We start from the raw sequence: 24,163 nt of genomic DNA on the forward strand, positions 1-24,163 counted from the left end.
TGCTCTAATTGTTCTATTTATCCTTGTTGATCCTTGATTCCTAGATGTCACTTATGCAATTAATTGTAGATTTAATGTCTTCAAATACTATGACATAACAACATGTTAAATAAAAAAGAATGTTAGTTGGCTCACAAAAACTAATATGAAAGAGGCAAGAAAGTTTAAATTTGAGTTTGATAATTTAAATGTTGGGATTTGTTTATGCACTGTTAGGTATCCACTTGAGTCGATCTCTAGTCACTTGTAATTGAACCTACTGACAATGTGTTGATTTTGATGTAAGGATGAAATAAGTACAAATCAAGATCAAATAATGATGGTTGAATAGTGAACATATAGAAATGAGTGCAAGTAAAAGTAAAATAAACATAAGTTAAAGATTAGATCATGAGACAAAACTCTTACTAAATATACCACTTGTAAATACATTATTATATTAAAACATTCTCCTTAAAATAAACACAAAACCAGATGAAAAATGGTATGACCATCAGCAATTGCTATGAAATAGATCTACTCCACTAGGAAATAAAACCCTAAGAGGGTTCTAGGAAGAAGAGAATATATGGAGGCAAGATCCCTAGGCAATGGGGATTTTAATTTTTCGTACATGAGGTACATTTGTGCACTATGTCCGAGGCATATTTTGGTATATGCATGTGATGGGGCAATCGAGATTGATATCGAGAGCAGCAATCGGGTAACAACTGGCATCCATCCTCTCTCACTGCCGAATTGAAGTGAGGTGAGGTGAGGGCAGGCCCCACTTGGTCAAATCTGTGTTTTAGCATAAACATTAAACATTATTTATTATTTATCATATATTCCCTCAGGCCCCTATTATGATGGGAAAACATGGCAAATATGATGACAAACACGGGCGTGGGAGACCCCATGCCATATTTTATTCTAATTTTTATTACAAGGAATTGGTAAGCGATGGGGATCCCTGTTGCGGAGTAAAAAGGTGAAAAAAAGGGCCACCCAGAAAAGCAATTGCCCAAATTTGAGCGTGCGGGAAGGATTAAAGCTAGGTTAGGAGGAAGATGGGAGACTCAATTCTCTCGTATCTACAATTCGCGTATAAGAGCACAACTGGATCCACAAGCAGCACTTCTGTTGTTCTTTACGCGGCTGGAATCTGGAATTGAAATCTGAAATCTGAAATCTGAGGAATCTGGAAGAGGGAGGATGCAATACGTGAAGGAGAAAGCAGTGAAAGAGGAGGAAGAGTGGGAAGCAGAGGGGGAGGGAGAAGAGGACGGGGGGGCCTGTGGGGGGCGGATGAAGATGAAGATGAGAATGAGGATGAGGATGAGGATGAGGATGAGAATGGGGTGCCGGTGCTGGAAATTGAGCAACTGCTGGTGGCCGGGGCATGGGAGGACATCGTCGTCGTGGTCGGGAGAGGGGGATGAGGAGAGGGAAGGTAAGGAGAAGGGGAAGAAGGACGAGTGGGCGGCCGTGCCTGTTTTCACTGACTTCGGGGTGGAGCAGCTCAGAGCGGCCACGGGAGGCTTCCGTGCCGACAACATCGTCTCTGAACATGGCGAGAAGGCTCCCAATGTTGTTTACAAAGGCCTACTCCACAGCCGTCCTATTGCTGTCAAGCGCTTCCACAAAGCAGCTTGGCCTGATGCGCGCCAATTCATGGTAAAACTTTACGATCTTGCAATGCCTTCCGCTCAATCGCCTCTTGTATTTGTCCTGTAATGCAATTTTAGCTCGAAAGCTTGGTCTCGTATAGGCGTAACAACAATGGCAGGAAGGGGGAAGATGTAATGGAATAAATGGATAAAAAACATAACTTTGACTGTCAGTTACATGTGAAGTATTCATTACACCTAATAATTCTATATGCATTTATGTAAAAACCTAATAAATGAACGTAGATAATTGAAATACATATACTTAAAGGTGTTTATAAGTTTGATATTTGAAAGATCCGATATAGGTTTAGGGGCTGATATCTTTCAACATCTTTTATATATGTTTAAAATATATATACTAGTTATGTGAATACTTAACTCCGTATAATTAGAATCGAGTCATCCCTATGTTTAGGGTGTCAGTTTGTTGTTTACACTGAAAAGGACAAATGTCCGGGACGTTGCCTATGCTTGCTGTTTCCCAAGCAGATTAATCGGATATATTGTATCTCACCCGGGATTTGATATTTGCTGTTTTCCAACTAGACAAATTGGAGATATTTGTTGTTTTCCAACTGGACAAATTGGATAAATTTGTATCACCTAAAAAGCTGTGATTGCTCACTAGAAAACCAACAGTTAGTATGGGAAAGGAAGGGCTAAAGCTGAACGACTCCGATGCCAACAAACTCCAGCTCTTTACTTGGCATGGTAACTGTGGATTTCTGTCTCTGAGCTTGGACAACTCAGCCACATCAAACCATATGCCTAATAACTGTAAGTGGATTCAAAATCAATACTGTTTATGCTATATACAGCAGTGCAAGGTTTGTGAGACAATAGACCAATAGGCAACAAAGTTAGCATGTTAATTGTCACGCCCATGCACCAAACGGGATCTTTTGCCCACCAAAATTTTATTTCTTTTTCTTTTCTGTGGGGTTCTTATTCTTTCCGCATTGATGACATTTCAACTTTGTGCTGTTTGATTGTGCTTTCTGTAATATCGCTTCACCTCTCTACAGGTTTTCCTGAACACCTTAGAGAACAGAAGAATTTTAACTGAGACAACTCTCTTACAGCCAAAGAGCTTCTGATCAATTGGCTTTACTATTGTTCATATTTTGCAGGATTGCCTGAATTGATCTAAAACTTATGCTTGTCTATCAGAAATTCTCACGTTGATTTGTCATGTTTACATAATTATTTTCTCCGAGATTTTTCCTGTTCATATTATTAAACATTTCCTTAATACAACATTAAACATGCAACCAATACATCACTTCTAATCTCTTCTCCACCAATTTTGGCTTCTTTCTCTAGAAAAAATTATTTTCAGCTTGTCTATCATAAACATCACTTTTAATCTATTCGCCACCAATTTTGGCTTCTCTCCCTAGAATAATTTATTTTCAGCTTGTCCATGACGAAACTGTATGTTTCTTCCTCGTTTTTCATCGAAGGGGTTCATTCCATCTATTAACGAGTTTTTTTCCTCCATTTTTTTTTTCTCATCTTATGTATTCTTGTACGAGAGTTCTGAAGTCCATTATTATATTTCTCGATGTTTCTAAAGAATATTTCAATTCAGAATTCCTGGTCACTTTTTTGTTTGATGATATTAATAATAAGATTGTAGTATTTGTTTAACTATGACAGTGACTAGTAATAAGGCAGAGCTCTGATTCATTCTGAATTCTCACTCCAGACTTTCAAAATAATTTTTGGAGCTAAAATCATTTTCCATGATAGTTTTCTTGACAGGCTTTCTTGTAGAATATAACGGGGTCTATTCTGATGCAAGGCTAGAATGAGAAAAAAACTAGTAGCATGATTACAATATTTAGCCTAAATCACTGAATGCAACACAAAGCACTTGGTAACTGTATGTTTAACTTCATTTGAGATACAGTTACTGTCTTCCACAATGCAGTCAAGTATGTTAGGGTTTTTTTTCGAGAAGTGAAGTCCCTTGTTTGCTAATAAGATTTGTTGAGATGCCATTTTCAGTAGAGGAATAGTAGGGTCAAAGATTGAAACTTAAAAATGCGGAGAATGAAACATGGAAGGAATGGCAAAGGGATTCCATGAGAAGTGTGATATAAGAGTTTCTGTTAAAAATTTATGTTGAAGTTTCATTTACAAGAATTGTATTAAACCTATATAATTGAGTTAGAAGACCAAATTTGAGTTTGAGAGGAATTTTCCAATAAACTGTAATCTACAGAAAAGATCATGTGTGTGACAGATCAGAAAATATTATCTTGTTCTAATCTTAACATATAAATTTCCTTGAATGGAATGCATAATATGCAAAGTTGAAAGCAAGTTAGGTTTGAGGTACAAGGCAAGAGAGATCGAATAACTTGAACATGGCTTGATTGAATTCTGATAATGGATCAAGTATAATCTTATTAATCCTTTTAACCATTTTGAAGTGAATTTTCGAAAGTTTCAAAAATTGTTATGCAAAAGCAAAAGTTTAAAAACTCAATCTTGAACAACAAGCAATTCCAAACTACCTTTAGCTTTTCAGAATCCAAACTATTAAATTTGAAAGAGCACTAGAACGCAAGCTTCTCTGGAGAGTTATGAAACTTTAACTGAAAACACACATAAGAAGTTAATTTGTTGAATATTTCAAAGGTAGTCTTAGAGAAACATTATTTTACTAAGTCTTTGAAATTTTTGAAGTAATATTTTGTAAAGTTTCTGTAATGTCCTCCCCTGATTTTTTTTGAGATGTGTTTGTTTGCAAGTTTGTTTCCAATGAAGTAATTTGCTGTTTGTTTACTTTCAGATTGTAATCAAGATGAGTAACAAGCATATAATGTGCAACTTGGCAACATAACATAAAATAACAAGTTCTGATTACAATGAGACTTCATTTCAAACTTCATAGAACATTGTCAAACATTACAAATCAGATTTTAATGAACAGTGTTCTCAAAATTAGACTTAAAAGTAAATTTGCAGACCTGATATGTCATCCATACACTGCAAAGGACTGCTCAGAATTGTTTCCAGCACCAAAACAAGGCATAATATGGATTTAGGTGATTTCTTGGAATGATAGGATATGTTGCTAACTGCTCCAAGTCTGCTCCAACACTCTCTGTCTGTGAACGGCAGTGTTAAACTCAGTTAAAGACCACTTTCCAAAGCTCAGAAAAATCCCTTAATGTTTCCTTACCAAACCTGCGTGCTAGCAAGGAGGTGGTGCCCACTTCTAGGGGCGATTTGATATAATTAATTCAGCTCTTCACCAATGTTGACAAATGACCACTCAAAATGCAACGCCCAACAAAGAGAATACTCAGAAATAATACCCTGAATGATAGTAGCTCTGATCACTTTAATATGAGCCAAACTTTGATTTCCAGCTACTCAGAAAAGCACACCAGCACTCAAAAAAAGCATCTAATCACTACCAAACTTGAACAACACTCCAAAAAGACTCACACCACACCAAAACCAAGAAACCCACATCAGAAAACTAAGAATATCTTCAGCTTTCTCAAATCCAAAATCACCCACAAAGCCAAAATCACCGTAAGCTTCAAAAGAAGTACACCAAATAGCCAGGGTGGGTCTCTCACCACTGAAACCAGCAAACAAGAAGAGGGTTTTCGTCCTCAACTAGCAAAAGAACTCCTTGAGCTCATTCCAATAGGATTTCATTAAGTTGTCAAATCAAGCATGTCAAATGAGAGCTGAAAACATGAATATATGCATAGAGCGAGCGAAAAGGAAATTAGGGCAACCATTATTCAATTTGAAACCTTCTCTCTCCAAAACCAAAACTTGAAAGCAAAGTAAAATCCTCATAGAAGTTTGAACCTTTTTGAGTTCTCAAATAAAACATTTAAAATTTACTTTATGTTTTATTATTCCTCCTTGATGTCTCCTCTTCCTTATGTGTTCATTTTGGATGTCAAATGGCCACTCTTTTAAAAACAACTTCATGTTACTAGGCCAAGGGGGGGATATTTTTATAAAAACACTTTATAAATACTTAGTGAATAAAATAAGATAAATCTTTTTGAAAACAAAATAACTCGCCAAGTCCAACTGAAACCCATTGTGTACTGACCAGAAAGAGGAATTGAGACCATGGCACTTACTAAAAATAGCCTTTGCTAAAAATAGCAAGAACTGCCCAAACCCTGAAACTGAAGATGCTGCACATTGAAGCTGAGAGGAGATTGAAGCCATATGACCAGCTGTTAAAAATAGTGGTTACTACAAATAATAAACGCTATAAATAGCAACTGCTAAAAATTGCAAGTCAACGAAAGTCCAATTGACCAATTGATGTCAAAATTGACACTTACTAAAAATAGTCTTTCTAAATATAGCAAGTCTTGGACAAGTTGACCGAAATCACTCCAAAAAGTGTCGTTCATCTACATTAATCCGTCTAAACACATTGGCGACATCAAAATACTTCTCTGATCCTATTGACACCAACCCAGAAAGCCAACACCAGTTGCACTACAAGAGAACCAAAATATGGGGACATGATAGTTCCAATATTAGTGGACTAGTTGAAATGGATTATACTATTCTAGAACTCAAAGTAGACCATTCAAAGATAGAAGTTGACTTCATCTCAGATTCTGCAAATTAAATAATGTTGCATTTATAAACACAGAAACTTAAAATTTAATAAAAGTTTGGCTGTTGATTGAGCATTTAAACAAAATATCACTGATGCATGTTCAGAAAAACAATGGCGAACAAGCTTGATTGGTCATCCCACTTTAAAAGTAAATTGGGAGTGCTATGGTAATGGAATTGCTAAAGAAGAAGCAGATTAAATATGATTTTCTATTTTTTAAGGTATGAAGATCGCATTTTTGAAGAGAGGATAAAACAGAAATGTTTTGCATCGTCCATAGTTCCTGCAGATAAGCTGATGTAGGCATTTATTTTTACTGTGTTAATGAGTTCATTTTAAATTTATATAACTCGTGTCTCATCATGTACAGTTTAGATGATTTTAGCAGGTATGTAGACTCAATGACAGTTGCGATATTGTGAGTGGGTCTGAAGTTTGATGAGGCTATATGTAGTTTTTTCTTTTGAAATGGAAGTCTTTCTGGGTTTGGAAGGATCTTGTACATGAATATAGCCATAGAGACTTGTTGGGGATTCAACTTGCTCTTGGATTTTCTTCACTCGATATATAGTTTGTGTTTGGTTAACAAAGAACAGCATGTCAAACGCCAAAAGCACTAGTGATGTGGGTGTCTGAGATTGGACTAAGGATCTACCTGGTTTTGAAACTTGAGGGTTATTGGTGGATGTGCATGTAGAGAGACCATTTGCTGCTCTCTACTTGTTTTTGTGTTTGCTTTACATTGGTGCTTGTCATTGTTAGTGTGTAGGTATGGTGATTATTATGTGATCCTTAAAAGTTAAATATGCATATATTCTTGTAACTTGTGTGCCTTGGTAGTTAAGCTCCAGATCTTTTTAAATTAGGATGTGCATGCAATAAGAGATTAAATCAAGAATATTGTTTGTGTCCAATGCAGGCAGAGACGGAAAGTAAATTAACTGTTGATGGACTTGTCATATCAGTTGAAATTCATTTTTGGATAAAGCTGATCAATTTTATTAGTATTCCTTTGAGTTATTTAAAGGTTAAAAATTCCTTTTGCTAGAAATATTTACTTCATAATAGACATCATGTATTAATTTAATAAATATTATCTAAAAGTTTTGCTTTATACAATGCACATACATATTATAGGATTGAGCTGGAAACAATCTGTTAGTGAACACGAGGTCTTGCAAATATAGTAATTTTCACATTTTACAATAGCTGTACTGAAAAAATAAATTCCTTTGAATACTTTGATAAGGATGCCCAGGATGACTTATCTAAGAAAAATACCGTCACGTGAAGATACCGTACCTGACTGAAATGGCAAATTCAAAGAACACATACCAAATACTCTTGAACCCATGATTAGAACTCTCTGCTTTCCAAATCATTTGCAGAAATATTATCTGTTGGAAGTAAATAAGCAAAAAGAATGGGGTGCCTACTCATTGGAAATAGATTGCATATGCATATTCAATTGTAAAAACAGAGTTACCAGACGTTAGTTGCTCTTTGTATCTTATTGGGTAAATGAGAAGTAAAAGATAGATAATTCAGGGATTTCCCTGATGAGATGCTCAATGGGAAAGAAAATCCTTTTTAGTTTCTGACTTAATCCTTTGTTAATCCTAGGCAAAGTAAAAAAAATGGGACTTGACAAAAACTTGGCAGGCCTAAAATTTGATATGAACTCCAGACTCAGTGAAAACCTGGTGAAAATTCAATACATTAAAAAATGCACAAATTTATAAAATAAACTAAAAATACATGCATAAAACTGGATTTGGAAAACTCATAAGTAGTTTTCCTTTATTTGTATATCCAAAATGGAATTACATGTACATCATAGTGTTTATATGATTATAAATTAGACATCTCTCTAAATAATTTTACAAATTTCTTCTCCAATAAAACCTTCTTAGTGGCTGTGTGGGTGCCCTCAAACTGAATGGTAATGATTCCAGTTGAGGAACAATATCATCTTCAAGCATATCATGATCGTACAATGAAGCTCCTATTAATGTTGTTGCCTCTGCATGTGTTGCTACATCTGCCCCTCATTCTGCTGCCTCTATCTCAAAATCAGTGATCACATCTGTGGAAAAAATGGGCTCTACATGCTTGGCAATCCAATCTGAATATGGATTGATGCTATCCAAGTCAATCACATTTTGTGTCTCCATACTCTCCACCTTTTTTAGCATGTAGACATAGGTTGTACCATATAAAAATGAGGTCATTAAGGTGTATTTGAGTCAACTTCTTGTGCTTCTTAATGTGAATGACCTCAAATGTGCTCCAATTGCACTTACACCCAAAAGCGTTAAAAAGATGGGACAAAATGAATGTAGGTTAGTTATTACATATACTTAGTTTGGTAGATAGGTTCACCTGTTATTAGTCAAATCATTCTATAATAAGAGGTTGTTGGGTGATTGTTACAATCACACAGGATAGGTTGAGGGATACAATTTAGTTGAGAAGAAATAAGATCATAACAAATATTTTTTATGATTAAACATTCTTTAAAATCTCTTAATGTTTCGACAAAGAAAATGACTGGTATGATTTGAATGGAAATGTCATTTGGTATTAGAGTTAGATTGTGGAAAATACTGCATTCTCTGTTTCTATCCATTCAGCTTTGATCTCAAGGAGGAGTTCCATAGCAATTTTATTGTGATTCCTAGGTTTCTGATTTATGATAATTGATGATTGAATATAACCCAAAAGGAGTACCATTGATCCATTCAGCTTTGATCTCAAGGAGGAGTTCCATAGCACTTTTATTGGGATTCCTAGTTTTCTGATTTATGATAATTGATGATTGAATATAACCCAAAAGGACTACCATTGCACTCTACAGAAGATTTCAAAGGAGCAGAGATTGGATGAGGTTTGGTTAATACATCCGTTGTCTCTTTGCTAAGGATTGGATGAAACGCATCCAAGAATATGTGCAATCCTATGCAAGCTGACCACTGTTTTGACAGTTTTTGATTCCGCGTCTGCCCATGCAAATTGTAGTGAAGATCAAATTCTTTGCCAAAATATATTTTGCACAATCCCATAGTATGCAAATCCGAATCAGTTATGTTTATGCATAATTATGTCAATGGCAATAGCATAAAAGGCTAAAGCCTACTAGTAGTGTGGTATCCAAAGAGTGTCTTTGATAGAGTAGCATTTGGATCTATGCGTGATCAGCAGCAGAAGGCTTGAATAAACGTGCTTGTTTTTTTCTGTTTTCACAACTGCAACAGCATGAAAAATTCTGATCAAGAGTAAAGTGGCCAGCATTGACCAATGCTTAAGCCAGTTTAAGTGACCTAAAAATTTAGGGCCACTTCTTTTTTATTATAATTTTTTTAGTTTTAAAACATCTAAAATTAACATTATAGAACTTTAGGAAAAATTAATTAAATATGAACCAATAAATATTTCAGTTGATTAAATTAACAATCATTAATATGGTCTTTATAGGTAGTTAAGTTGGTTTGGGTTCTATGTTCCATGGGGATGCATCCCCTGTGCTGATACCCCTGTTCCCGTACTGGGGACGGCTTTTAGAAGTACCCAGCCTGTCCAAACCGAGAAACGTTTCTGGGACCTAGGGGACAGCGAGAAGTCCTTGGGATGGCCAGGGGACTTTTGGAAGAAGTCCCCTGGCTGTCCCGGGGACTTCTTACTGTCCCATACATCCCAGGCCACTTTTGGACAGTCAGATAAAAGAAAAGCATATTTTTTAATTTGTAAAAGGGCTGGCTGGGCCCACAAGGACCCCCAAACCACATTAAACAATGCCAAAACCTAATGTAAGCATAAAATAACCAAAAAGGAGAAAAAGACATTCATTTTCAGATTTGCAAAGAAGGAGAAGAGCAGCAAGAGGAGCAGTGACTCAGACTTGAGCTCTGATTTTGATTTAGACTCCTAAACCTACCATGTGCTGATTATGGACAGCCATATATTTTCTTAGTTCTATCGTTTCATTATTATGGGCAGCTGATTATGGACTTCTATGTTTATTGTTTACAGTTTATGGCATTTCATAGTTGATACTTGGACCCTTGAGCATTTTTGTAATAATTCTAGTATAAAATGTATGCACATTGACAATGAAAGCATTTGAATTTTGTTAATTTGTTTGTCGGTTTTCATATGAAATCTGAATTCAAGTCTAATGCTATGTATTAATCTTCTACAATGTCTATGATGAATGCTTTATCAATGTTATGATATGCATATTTGAAATTTCTCTATATTTTTAAAAAATCCCCTATTTTTTATAGCCATCCCCTAAAAAATGGCCCAAAAGTACACCTGTACTGGAAACATGTCCTGCTGTCCCCGTCCCCGAAACTTGGTGGAACATAGTTTGGGTGGCATCCAAGGCATAAGTATGGTATATACATAGGTTGTAAGAGGTTAGTTATTATCATCATATTGAGTATTTTGTTCTTATTGAGGACTATTGGACATATCCCCCTTGAAGTGGTTCAAAAGTTTGCCTTGTCGAAGCGGCATATTATTATCAAGTATTTGCAACATATTTCCTATTATATTCTTCTTTGTGCAAGTCATTTCATTAAAAGTGGTATTAGAGCATGATATGGCACTTGAAGGGCAAGAATCAAGGTGATTTTTTTGATTCAAGACGTCAAATTGAGAATATCTCTATCAATTTGGCAATGTTTTCCTTAATTTTAAGTGGTTTTTTAAAAGCCATATTGAAGTTGCTATAGTCCAAATCTGAGTTCATTTGGAGCAAATTTGAGGGAGTTATTGCAAGATCAGGTTTCCACCAAATTGGCTCTCAAGGCTGCAACTAAATGATTTTTATTTTTCACTTTTTATTTTTGGAGGGTTGATCAAGAACATATTGTTTTTTCTATTGTGTAGATTTGGGGTTATTTGGAGTAGAATTCAAGGAATTATTAGGAAATCGAGGTTTCTACCAAATTTACTCCTAAGGGCAAATCAATGGGTTTCTTGGAGGTTTTTAACAAGAAGTGAGATCCTGCCTTGGTAAGTTATAGTAAAATTTAAGATTAATTGGATTTGTTTTGTTTAATTTTGTGCAAAATTATTCTGTCACAACATGGCATGGGCTTCAACAAGAGGCATGGAAGGAATCTCGTCACACTTGGAAAATCTCAAGGTAAGGATGATGAAGTAATTGAGGAGAGTGGTCCCATGTATAATACATTTATAAGGGGAGAAATAACAAAAGAATTGGAGAAGAAACCCACAAGATGAAGGAAAAAATTGTGTCATTGATGAAAGTTGACATAAGAGGTCTCAAAGTGATGGTTTACCAAATAATTTTTAGCAGTGGTGCTAGATTTTCCTAACACGTGGGTTGTCACAACAAGACTTGGGAAGAAGGGATGCCTTCTAACATACACGATACTTTTGAGATTGAATTAAATTTGAAGAGGGACCGTCATATAAATAATTCAATGGTTAGCACTCATATGGGATCTTGGTACTTGTTACCAATGAAGGATATACAAGAACAAGAAGGAGAAGAATAAGAAAAAGAAAGGAGAAAAAGAAGAATAGGAAGGAGAAGAAATAGTAGGAGGAAGAGGAAGAGGAAGAGGAAGAGGAGTCAAAGTTTCTTATACTGACAAATCTATAGGTAATTATAGATGTGTTTTCTATAGATGTTGGGGATGTGCCATAAGGATTGCCTCCCATAGTAGATCACGAGCATGCCATTCAAATAGTAAGCACTACCTACCATCCATCACCTCTTCCTTGAGGGTGCACCCAAAGGTTAGAGCAATAGAACTTAACACTAGGAAGAGGTACCCATTAGTCTTGATGAGAAGAAAACAAAGGCACAAAACAAAATGAAGAGGCTTGTGGATGAATGTAGAATGTTGACACAATTAGTGCTACTTGAGTGAGATGTATAGGGTAGACACATATCGGAGCTTGAGTTAATTTCCTAGACATGAAGGAAGGAGCTTTGGGTATGGACAAGCATATAGTTCCTCATATAATGGAAGAAGTATTTTCCTATCAAAGTTGCCACATGGGAAGATGAAGGTTTAATATAGAACCATCCACAATTGATTAGCATCAATGACAATGCCTACAACACTTGTGTGAAGGGGAGGCATGCTATGTTCTTAATCCTATAGGTGCATAGGGTTATGAGTAGTTGGCTTATGGTGACCTTAACTCTTAATTTAGCTATAAAATCATTAATATAGTTTTATATAGTTAGTTAAGTTGGTGTGGGTGTCATCCAAGGATTAAGTTTGGTATAAATAAGAGATGGTGGTTAGTATTATCATCATATTGAGTATTATGTTCTTATTGAAGACTACTAGATGTATCCCCTCAAAGTGGCATCTTTTTATCAAGTAGTTCTAGCCTATTTTCTATTATATTCTTCTATTGTGCAAGTTATTTCATTATATGCTAGATTCAAGATTTTATAAAACCCCTTAATGTTTTATTAAAGAGATGATTGGTATTGTTTTAATGAAAACATGAAAGCTTTGGTGTTTTTGTATCATAACCTTCCAATCACAAATCTACAATAACATTTATAACTTTGTAAGTAACTTGGTACATTTAAGTTAAACTTATTTTACTTATTTGCTTTTTTAACTTGCTTGTGGAATCATTCTTCTTCGAATTCATAGATGAGGGCCAGCTTTTATTTCTAGCCATGGTCTTGATCTTCTTTATTTGCCATATTGACAGCTTTTCTTATTGCATGTTATTCTTACAGTTTGTAGTGATGTGTTTTGACATGTTTAATAGTTGACCTGTTTTGGGTTCACTGTCTAGATAGTTTGATCTTTAATTGTTAGTGCTGGTAAATATAAATAACAATAGAGAAATAACTGAGAAAAGACTCTGGTTTGAGATTGTGCTTTAGGCTTGTTCGGTATAGTATTGAATAAGGATATATCCATTGAGGATTCTCTTTTAGCTTTTTTTTGTCCCTTTAAGCACATTGTAGGCAATTTCATTTAAATGGCAGTACCTTATGATCTAACAGATTACTATATTACAGATACTAAGAGCTTGAAGTGTGATGGCTGTAGCCTTTAAGACATCTATCAAGGCAATAACTAATTTTATTCCTCTGGAGACAATGTCTTAAATCCTTATTTCCTAAGAAAAAATTATGGTGAAAGATATTCTTTCCAGAATTTGAATTATATTAATATTACATGTTCCAATTCTGTCTTGACAGTATTAATGACTATTATAAATAGTATTGGCATTGAAATGATTTAGTTTCAAGTTTTGCAAAAGACAATGTTCAATATCAATATTAATAAAAGAGCCTGCTTGGAAAAGGAAACATAACTTAAGAGAATTCATATGAAATATTTTGGAGAGTTGTGACATTCACGTTACCTTGTGATTGAAGAGGTGTACCTTCCTTATTACTGAGTTTTAATGCAACATTCCTTTAAAAAAGTTTTTTTTTTTAATTTCATGCAGTGTACCTTTATGATTACAATATAATATGAGTATTCAACAATGCATTGCACCACAGAATTTTTTAAATAATTTGTAGGAAGTAAATTTTCTACAATTCAATTCATACATTTTGTAGAAAAGAAATTGTTATTTTTATTTGAGCACTATTGCTTTTCCCCCTCAGAAATGATCTTTTATGGAGACCTAAACCTGCTACTCACTATTAGATTCTATCTTACGAGTAAATTGGCTCTTAACTTGAGTATTTTCAGTTTCAGCTTTCAATAGATGGATTGTGATGCTCTGTATTATAATCATAATGAGATTATTTTGTGTTCTTTCTCTTTAAGCTCCAAATTTCCATAGCTTCCATGGAATATATCTCTGCAGCTTCAACATAATATATTTGGGGCCAAGACCTTTTCTCGTCTGAGGGTTAGTTTTGCAAACTGCTTGTCTTTTTGTGCCATATTGTTGACATTTTCATGTGTTGTATTATGAAATTTTGGATTTTGTTCAATACTTGTTTACTAGCAAAGGTTTGGCTGCTAATAAATAAATAAATGATTCCATATATATTATTGTTTTACTTGTATGCAAGAGCCAGATTATGTTTTGTTTTTTTGTTTCCTATTGTCTAGTGTCAAAGCCTGGTATAATATCTGATATTTTGAATGATTTTGCTTCCTTTGCTTTTTTGATGGTGGGGTTTAGTTTACAATGTGCTTTTTGTTAGTCTTGTATCATCTGCTGTATGCTATGTGATATTTCTTCAATTTTTTCACTATGACATTATATAGGAAAATTGTCCAAGTGCAGGAGGAAGCAAGGTCAGTGGGTCAACTTCGCCATGAAAGATTGGTAAATTTGATAGGATGCTGTTGTGATGGGGATGAACGATTACTTGTGGCAGAATATATGCCGAATGATACCCTGGCCAAACACCTCTTTCATTGTATGTTTGTCTTCAACTTGAGTTATTTAAAAAAAAATTCCATGAAAAGAAAGGAAGAAAAAGTGTTGCATTTCTGTAAGATATATGAAAGTTTCTGAATGTACTATTTGTGTTGTTTTAGCTTGATAATCCTAAATGAGGACTATCAACAAGTAACTAACAATTTTTTTGAAAAATAGAAGATAAAGTAACCCCACTTTCAAGATGCATATTCCATTTGTGGGTCTTAAAATTGTGTTCTTTTATATGATATGAATATGCTTTGCACTTTACAGTATATGATTTCTGAAAAGAATGGAGTGTACCTTGTGAAGAATTAGGTTACAATAGAAGGAGCTGAAAATTTGTCTGGTAGGTCTAATGATACCACACATGTAATACGTCTCATGAGTTAACAACTAATGTTCATAGATGAAGCCAATACATTGAGCATTCAACTTGAAATACAAAGAGTTTTCCCTTATGCTATCATACTTGAGAACTTGCAAAGTGCAATACAAAATTGATCATAATTGAAGGCACTGGTTTATATCTATGTCTAACTGAAGTTGTGAATTAAAATTTGTAGTGGTACATTGTTTGTTGTGGTTAGGACCTATTTACTCCAACTTAATGTCACTTTACATGTTACATTTAAATGAATAGGTTATATGCCATCCAAAATCAGTGAACCTGCATGATTGTCTTGAATCTAGAAGTTAGCCTAGATACCCGAATGATATTGGAACGAGAAAAAAAGTTACTCTGCAATTGTGAACAACTAAAGCCAGTCAGTGATTCTTGTGGATTATAATCACTATTTTTTAAAAACAAGTTTAGGAACAATATGAATATCCCAACAAATTAACCCTCTCCATGCAGATAATACTAAAGTCATTATGAGTATGTATGACAGCATATCATTGCTCATGTCTTCACTTTTGCATTTCCTCAAACATTGCCATCTTAATTGGGGAAAACCAATTTGAAAATACACTGCCAGAAGGTTAGAAATCGTCAAAATGAATTTACCAAGCACAAAATATTCATCAAGATCTGATGATATTGGAGGGACATCTTAGTAGTAATATCTCCCATATAAATGCTAAAAATTAAACAGGTATAAAATCACAAATCAACATTCCAAAACAAGCCCTTCAAATGTGATATATGGTTCAAAAATACAAAAAGGTAGATATCACTCTGAGTGCTTCTGAAAATTCAAAATCATGAGAAAGAAAAGAAAGAAAGAAGAAATGAAATAAGTTACATTAGTGCCCAAAGTAGGCCAATGTGATTTAAAAGTACAAGTTAGGCTAATTAGGGGTGCTACAAGGTAGTCCAAAAACCTGAAACAAAGGAAATGGAATTTAAGCAATGAAGCAAGAGAACCAAGTTAGCAACTGGTATGACACAATAAATGAGAGTATGTATACAAAATCCTTACCAAGATATGTTTATTCAAAGGGAAGGTGCTTTTCCAAGAACTGTCGATATAAACAAGAGAAGAGAAGGGAGCATGGAGAACATGACTGTAGTCTGCATTAGTCAGGAGTAGAAGATGAGCTACTGCCCTTGTTGATCACCAAGAAAGAGACAGTGTATAGTCTAATAAAGTCCTTATGAGAATAGATTTAGCTCAGAAGGCTTATGTGAACAATCTTGGGAGAAAGATGGGTGCTCTTGGAAATCTCATTAACATCATTCAAGTCGAGTGTTAAAAACTGCACAAAGCTCTTACCAAGACATCAGGATATTCTGTTATTCACAACACACATAAAAGTAACTTTTATTATAAATTTGTTACAACAGTCACAGCAAGTAAAATGTGTTTGGATCTTCATATCAGTTACATATAGAGAATTTTTTCAAGGACTGACAGCATCTTTTCAAGTTACATAAATATCAGACACAGAACAAGGAAGCTACGGAGTATACATATATAATTTACTTCATTGTATTGAAAATTAAACCAACTGGGGAGTCTACGCTAACCTAAGTATTTACAAGAAACCTGGTTATTAAGAGATTTGACAGCTAGCAAACCTTGATGATCGTATGTCAGTTTTAAATGAGAAATATTCTTGAGACCTTGTGAGCTGCCTTGTGATACCATGTTTTACAAATCTAAGACCATAGAAGCCTATGGTAAAAATGGACTTAGAAACAAATTATGCTTAGAGTTATACTATTCAGAAAGTATGCTATGAGAAATTCATGTTTGTATAAATTGTGAGAATGTTAGCCCCATTAAGTCATCTCATAATCTATTGTTGAAAAAGAACTTGTTTGTTTATATCTATTCATTTCTATGTTATATTCCTAGACTGTGTTGGCTAGTCATCTTCAAGTTCACATGTCATATGGCCATACAAATATACATCTCTAATATAAAAATTAAGGTGTTTTAATTTTAGATGGACTAAACACTCCTTGATCCATGCTGATCAGTGAATTATATCTCATATGCCAATTTTTGACGACAAATATTTTTGAGAACTAGTGAGCTATTTTATAGTTGGGAGTCTTGGGGCTTTTAGATGGTTTATTGATTGAATTAAATCTTTTTAGTTTTTTCTTAGATGCCCCAACTTTTCCCTTTTTAAAATTTTTATTCCTCTCTCTGGCGATCCGTAAAGGAAAATATTTTAATGAATTTGCTTCTTTTCTTCTTGGATAAAGAAAATAAGTGGATTCAATCTCTATCTAAGTTTACAATTGTAGTACAAATCTAAGACTATAGAAAACTATGAAAACCTGAGCTTCCAAACAAAAAATGGAAAGGGTTACACTGTCAGAAAGTTATGTAATGGGCATTAGGAACTCCATCTTTTAGATAAATGATGACAATGTTATCACTATTAAGTTGTCCTATAAAATGTCTTATGTATCTGGCCAATCTATAATTAAGGCTGTCCAAAACTCCTTAAGAGTGCTTAGGTTTTAAACTGCCCGATACAGTTGTTCTCCCTTGATATGTGGTTGGTTTGCCAATTTGGTGTTTGATATTTGTTTGCTGATGTAAAGCAGCTTAAGTGCCGCCAGTTCCATGTTGCTTGTTTCTTGTTGTTTTGCTGGGCTTCATTGTCTTTATCTTTTGCCTTTGTAAAAGAATTTGGGCCCTTTCAAAAACCCACCTTTACCATTAATAAAAATTGTAATTCACAATTGCTCATAAAGAACAATGTGATGATTGATGTGATATAAATGTTCATTTTTGAAATTTGCACAAATATTATGCTATTTTAATGTATTATGGTTCTAAGGTGAATTTAGTCATATCTAAGAGGCTCAGCCCTTTGTTTGTAGTCCAAGATGATATGCAAGGTAGTGTGCTTGTAATATCCTCATGCAATTAAATTATTTGTTATTATTAATTTATTACAATGCCACTTCATTCCTAGATTTTATGTTTTTTAAGGAACCTACATGCATATATTAGTGTTCACATTGCAATTTATGGCTGAAATTTGAGTTAAAGGATCTTTGATCTCTTCAAGGATATAATAAAACTTAGTGGGATATTCTAGTGTTTTCCCTAGAGTTGAGTAGAATAACTAGTGCATCTAATATGCTTTACTGCCCAAGGGATTGCATTATATTCTCTGTGCGTGTGCACTCATGTGTGCATGTTGTGTGTGTTTATGTATGTTGGCTTGTTGCTTTTTGCCATCTATTGATCTGTAAACTCTTTACTTAGAATTCAAGAATCAACAAAAGAATTGAACTACTTGCTACTTGTGTAATGTTTATTGATCTTAAAATTGGGTCTTTTTTACGATTGTAAGGTCATTTTTTCACCCGACGCAGTGCTGCGAGTCTCCTGTTTGTTCCAAACATCAGAAAATTGGATTGCAGCGACATTTCTGCTCTTCGTTAACTCTTTACAACACTTTGCTATCACTGGAGCTGTTTGTTAGGACAATGTTAAGCCTGCAACAATACTGCAAATTGGCAAATAATCATGATATTGTTATTGGTGCAAACACAGATAATACGTAGAAATAGAGAATGATTTTTTTATTTGACAAGGTAGTATACAATGGAATACAATGCTTGGGTACTGGGAGTGCCTATCACATCAGAGACATTAGCTTGATTTCTGATCTACCATTTATTGATTGGATCATTGGTCCACTAGATAGTTGTCAGTTATGATGCAAGCATCATTTCCCATCTTTTACCAAGAAGTAATGAATACAGTTACAAAAACATTGCTTATTCATAACACTGATTACAATACTTAAATCACAATATATCTTGCTACATTATTGTTCCTACTGCTCCTCTTAAGGCAAGTTAGAGACCTTCTGAAACACTTCAAATACAGAATTATGAAAAATGAAATAGGGGATGGGAGGAAGAAGATGTCCGTAGAGGGTTGCTGCTGAAGTAGTCTGAAAACTTATTTTCTTTTCTGACATAATAGCAGCTTTGTAAACTATTTACCACAGAATTTTCTAACTGGTACTAGAAATGTAATAGGCTAAGCTAAGCTTAGTGTCAATTACTCATGCCTTTGTTTATTCCTCTAGAAAAAAAGGTGCAATCTGATTCACTAAACTATCATACTTTGACTACTCTTACATCTCTTTATGCTGTTCATCACAGGGCCATATGGCAGGAGGAGCCCTAAGATGCGAAGTAAGGTTGTATGATGGGAAATCATTAAAGAAGAATGGTTATCAAAAGCAGCAAGTAGAAAAAGATTCTAAAAAATTGAAAAGAGGTTGAAGACTCCAAATACTCATGGGGAAAATGTGGAGAAGAAATTTTTCATATCTTATATTCCAGGTACTATAGAAAAACTGGTTATGTTTTTGAGAAAGAGGAGCCTTAGAAATAACAATACGAGTGCCAAAGACCACTGAGAGTTGATACTTAGAAAAGACATCACCGAGTCTCCTTTCGTGCGTGGTATTCCCTAGTTGGCAAGAGAGGTTGATCCTTCCAAGCAATAATCAAGGAGCATGCTACAGACATTTAACAAAGGGTGAAACAATTCCCATTGGCTGAACATGAGAAGCTCATCAATTACCCTATTCATATGGTGGTTTAAAAACTTAGAGCTTTAGAGAATCGTTGGAAAGTTAGAAGAATAAATGATGCCATAGAAATAGAAACTTGATTGAATAATCTCAATAGAGGTGATGAGTGGAAGCTCAATTACTCCTGGAAACTTTTGATACATTGATGAAGCCAAAAAACTAAACGTATACTTTATAGATTAGTCAACTAATGTGTTGATGCAATTAAAAAAAAAAACATCTGATAGTTTACATATCTCAAACAAGCATCCGAGCCAACTGATACTAATATCCTTAGGAGTGATACAATACTTAGCTCCCTATGAATATTAAAATTTAGATTACGCCTTTTTTTCAAAACTACCACTAGAAGCCAAACAAGGGAAGATCAAGAGTCACCACTTAGAATTCCACCTTATATGTTACTTTTGTGGATTGGAAGTTGGGTCTCCATGATGAGAACCCAATGCTTTAACCCCCAGTTCTCAACCCCATGCACTAGGCAATGTAATTTATCAAGTACTTATGTTATTAATCGATTAATTTTATTATTTGACTATTTAGTTTGTAAACTAAATAAGTTGAATAAGTAATTGTGCCATTGCTTGTTCCACATCGGAGTTGTTGATGAGTGCAATTATAGAAGTGGTTATGGTGTGTGCTTGAGTTTTAGATTGCTCTGCAACAAATTTTCTACCTTTGCCAACACCATATTGCAAAAGACTTGTTGTGCCATTGCCTTTTTTAACTAAATTAAATTTGTCATTGCATTTGTTGAAGGATGGGATTTCCTTAGATTCTTGACTATGACATTCTCTCTCTCTCTCTCTCTCTCTCTCTCTCTCTCTCTCTCTATCTATCTATCTATCTACACACACACTCACACACACATACACATTGAAACTGTGATAAACTTGATATAAAATAAAGTAGGAAATTTTCAATGTGACTGTCAGATATTGACTCAAATTTTACTACAAAATTGGATTTCTCAAAGTTGAAGGAGAAGAATAAATATAAAATCAAGTAATCGACCTCAAAAATGACAATTTCTATTTATGTGACTGTGGCGAGAGATTTGACTAGATTCATTGAAAGAGATTCAGGGAAGTATGTTAGAGTTGAGAAATGTTCTAGCAAGAACCCAGATAATAGTAGCCCAAAAACCATTTCTTTAGTGGTGAAACTGTTTTATGGTATATTGTGAAATTTGGTGATTGTTTTTATCTGTTTATGTTGTGTAATTGTGTACGTGTATTACCTCCCTTTCCTCCTACTTGGGTAATACTGCCTTGTGTGTGAATGCTTGGGTAGAAGGGATGGTAATGAAACTATTATTTATGCTCTAGTTGCACGATGAAGTATGCTTTAAAGTCAAATGTGTCTTGAGGCCTTCATTGGATGTTTAGTGAGGGGACTAAGCTAAAGATAGTGCTCTTTATTTTGAATAATCTTTGGATGTTTGACGATGGGAAGGGGAACAAGCTAAAGACCACATTCTTTGAAGTAGCTTTGGCTAAAGTGAGGGGTTATAAACTTTGACAGAGATGCTGGACAGTAGGAGCCTTGTTGAGGTGTTTGTAATTTATTGGAATGCTCTTGACAATATTTTGGAATGTTATTAGCTTTTGTTTGTGAAAGTATTTCTTTTTTAAATATGGGAAAATTCCATTTTAGGGTGTGTTTCTATGGTTGCCATCCTTGCTATTGTGCTTTTTCATATTAGCTTTATTGAACAAGCTGTAAGAATTCCATTGCAGCATGGCTTATCATATAAGCCCAAATAATTAAACTACAACCCCTACAATTGAGGAGCAACTTCACAACAAATAGACAATCCATGTGCAACAATGGGCTAACAATAAAGTAAAACTACATTCCAAACAACTCACATGCTTTCAAAACAACCATACAAAAAAAATATTGTCGATTTTATTATGTTGAGAATTGAACTACAATTGCATCAAGGGGTGGATTGTATTGGTGTGATTGTGTTTATAAAAATCCCTTAGCTTAACTTTGATGACCATTTACATGTCAAATTGAAAATAAGTAGTTAAATATAATATTTATATTATTATATTTACAGGTTATTTAAATATTCATATTATATATTTTACATTATGATATATTTTAAACTCAATTAAATGACATATAGAAGATGATATAAGAGATACAATTCAAAAGAAATAGTTTTGATTTATTTTGTAGGGGTTTTGTTGAGCCCCTCACCCATGAATATCTTAAGCATTCAATAAAAACCAATAGCAAATACTAATAGTACAAGGCATACACCACACTATCATAATGTGGGCTGATACAAAAACAACAAAATTAAGTCCAAATTGTATTGGTGCCCCAAACACCATCCACTACACCATACTAATATCTAAAGAAATAAACTACAAGCATTTAATAACTAAACCTTATACCAAACCCCATTCTTCCTTGCTCATAGACAAGTCCTCAGTTATCTCAAACACCTCCTCCACAAACCTTGTCAAATCACTTGCGTCACATATAACCTACTAGTAGTTAGCAAACCTTGCTAAGGAAGGGAACCAAACACCATTACTAAGCTCCTTGGGGCATTTGGTGAGTAGAGCCATTGTAGAACTTGGGATGGTGTGACTGCTTCTCACTTCAAGCCTCTCATTATCATGTGAAACATTAAGCCCTCTATTACCACCCCCGCATTGTTTTAGAAATCCCTCAATGCACCAATTTCTCTTTTCATGGCACTCACCATGCTAGTGAGGCCACCGACATCCATGAATACACATCAACCTTTAATCCCTCCCATTACCAAAGCTTCCAAACTCAAGCGCAAATGCTTCCCATACATTGTCAATATGGGGAATACAACTTGTGTAATTCACACACACTCCACCTTTAGCAATAAGTGAAACATTGTAAGCTTACATTTAAACCTCAACAACCTTCTTTCCTATGAAGATTGCTAAAGAAAACAATGATTAAGGCACTTGAAACCTAATGTGTTGTTATTGGCTCTTGGTTGATGCTTGCATTTGCTAGATGATCTGCTGTTCAATTCAACTTTCTCTTACAATGACAAAAACATATCTCCTCAAAACTAGATTTGAGACATACAACTTTTTTTGCAAACATATGTAACTTTCAGTTTAGATTTTTGTCTTTGTTTATTCCCGTAATGTAGATCATCTAATCTGTTTCTACTACATGTTTAGGCATCTTGTGGGAAGTAGTTGCTGCCAAATCAGCTATTAGTGCTACCCATTTTGTTTTGTTATTTGATTTTATCCCAAGGAAAAGAGAGCTTCCATACAAAAGCTCCCTAGGTGAGTTCTTGAGCATAAAACCCCCATGTGCCAAACGTGGGTTATGTCTAGAGGCTCCATCAAAGTTCAGTTTGATGAAGCCCGTACGAGAAGGGCTCCATTGTCCTTCTCTTTCTTTGTGCTTAGACTTATTACTTTGACCGTCTTTTCTAGTAGTTGGATTATCTCTTATTTCTTGAATGGAAAAATACAATATTTATATGTTATTTATAAATAATAATATTAATTTACTTATAATTATTTAACATAAAAGAATATTTATAATTATATAAATACAAACAATGTATATAAATTAATAAATAAATAACACTAATTTATAATTATAGAAGTAATAAGTTATATTGATATCTCTCGGTGTCTTTTATATTATTGTATTTAATGTATTTAAGATATCTACACTAGTTTAACTAATTTGATACCCCCTTAGTGACTAAACTTGATACAATCCCAAAGTTTACCTCTAGAATTGACAAACTTATCCTTGTAAAGTGGTTTGGTCATTATGTGAGCAACATGCATTGTTTCAGGACAACAAGTGAAATGTCTTCATTATAAACCTACAAGCAAATGCAATGGTGAGGGAACTTCAAGAATCAATATACTTTGTTCTTGCATGAGAGATTGGATTCTTTGCCATCTTGAGAACACTCTAGTTGTCACAAAAAAATGTTCTTGGTGCTGTTTGATCAAGTTGAAGATTGATGAAGATCCTTCACAACCCCATTGCCTCACAACCTACATTGAGGATTGCCTTGCATTTTGCTTCAGTGTGAGATAAGGCAATCAAATGTTGTAGCTTGTTCTGCTAGGAAACTACTCTTAAACCAAGAGCAAACCTATTACTCGTAGATTTCCTTGCATCAATTGATCCAACCCAATTGGAATTGACATATCTTTGATATAGAAAGCCAAGGTCAGGAGATTGTTTGACATATTGAAGGACTTGTTCCTCTTGACGTTTAGACATGAATCGAGAAAGACAAGTTACTACAAACATAAGTCTGGCTGGGTGGTAGTAAAATAAATCAAAGTACCTACCGATTGCTGATCCATTAATTCATTGACAAGTAGTGAATTAGTATCAGTTAATAACTTCCCCCAACTTCCGTAGGTGTAGATGTTGGATTACAATCAGACCTCCTTAGTTTTTCTAGAAGAGATTT

The 24,163-nt window shown here is 34.5% G+C and overlaps 1 protein-coding gene across 1 annotated transcript in view; it reads left to right on the forward strand.

The window, feature by feature from the left end:
- The first annotated feature begins 881 nt into the window (after window positions 1–881).
- LOC131030870 (serine/threonine-protein kinase BSK5) overlaps window positions 882–24,163 on the forward strand; it is a 63,960-nt gene continuing 40,678 nt past the window's right edge. The window contains exons 1-2 of the mRNA XM_057961817.2: window positions 882–1,656; window positions 14,539–14,674. Of these exons, the coding sequence (XP_057817800.1) occupies window positions 1,195–1,656; window positions 14,539–14,674 (598 nt within the window). The 5' untranslated portion in view covers window positions 882–1,194. The remainder of the gene's footprint in view (window positions 1,657–14,538; window positions 14,675–24,163) is intronic.

The sequence above is a fragment of the Cryptomeria japonica genome, chromosome 4, assembly GCF_030272615.1.
Source record: "Cryptomeria japonica chromosome 4, Sugi_1.0, whole genome shotgun sequence".
Classification (NCBI taxonomy): domain Eukaryota; kingdom Viridiplantae; phylum Streptophyta; class Pinopsida; order Cupressales; family Cupressaceae; genus Cryptomeria; species Cryptomeria japonica.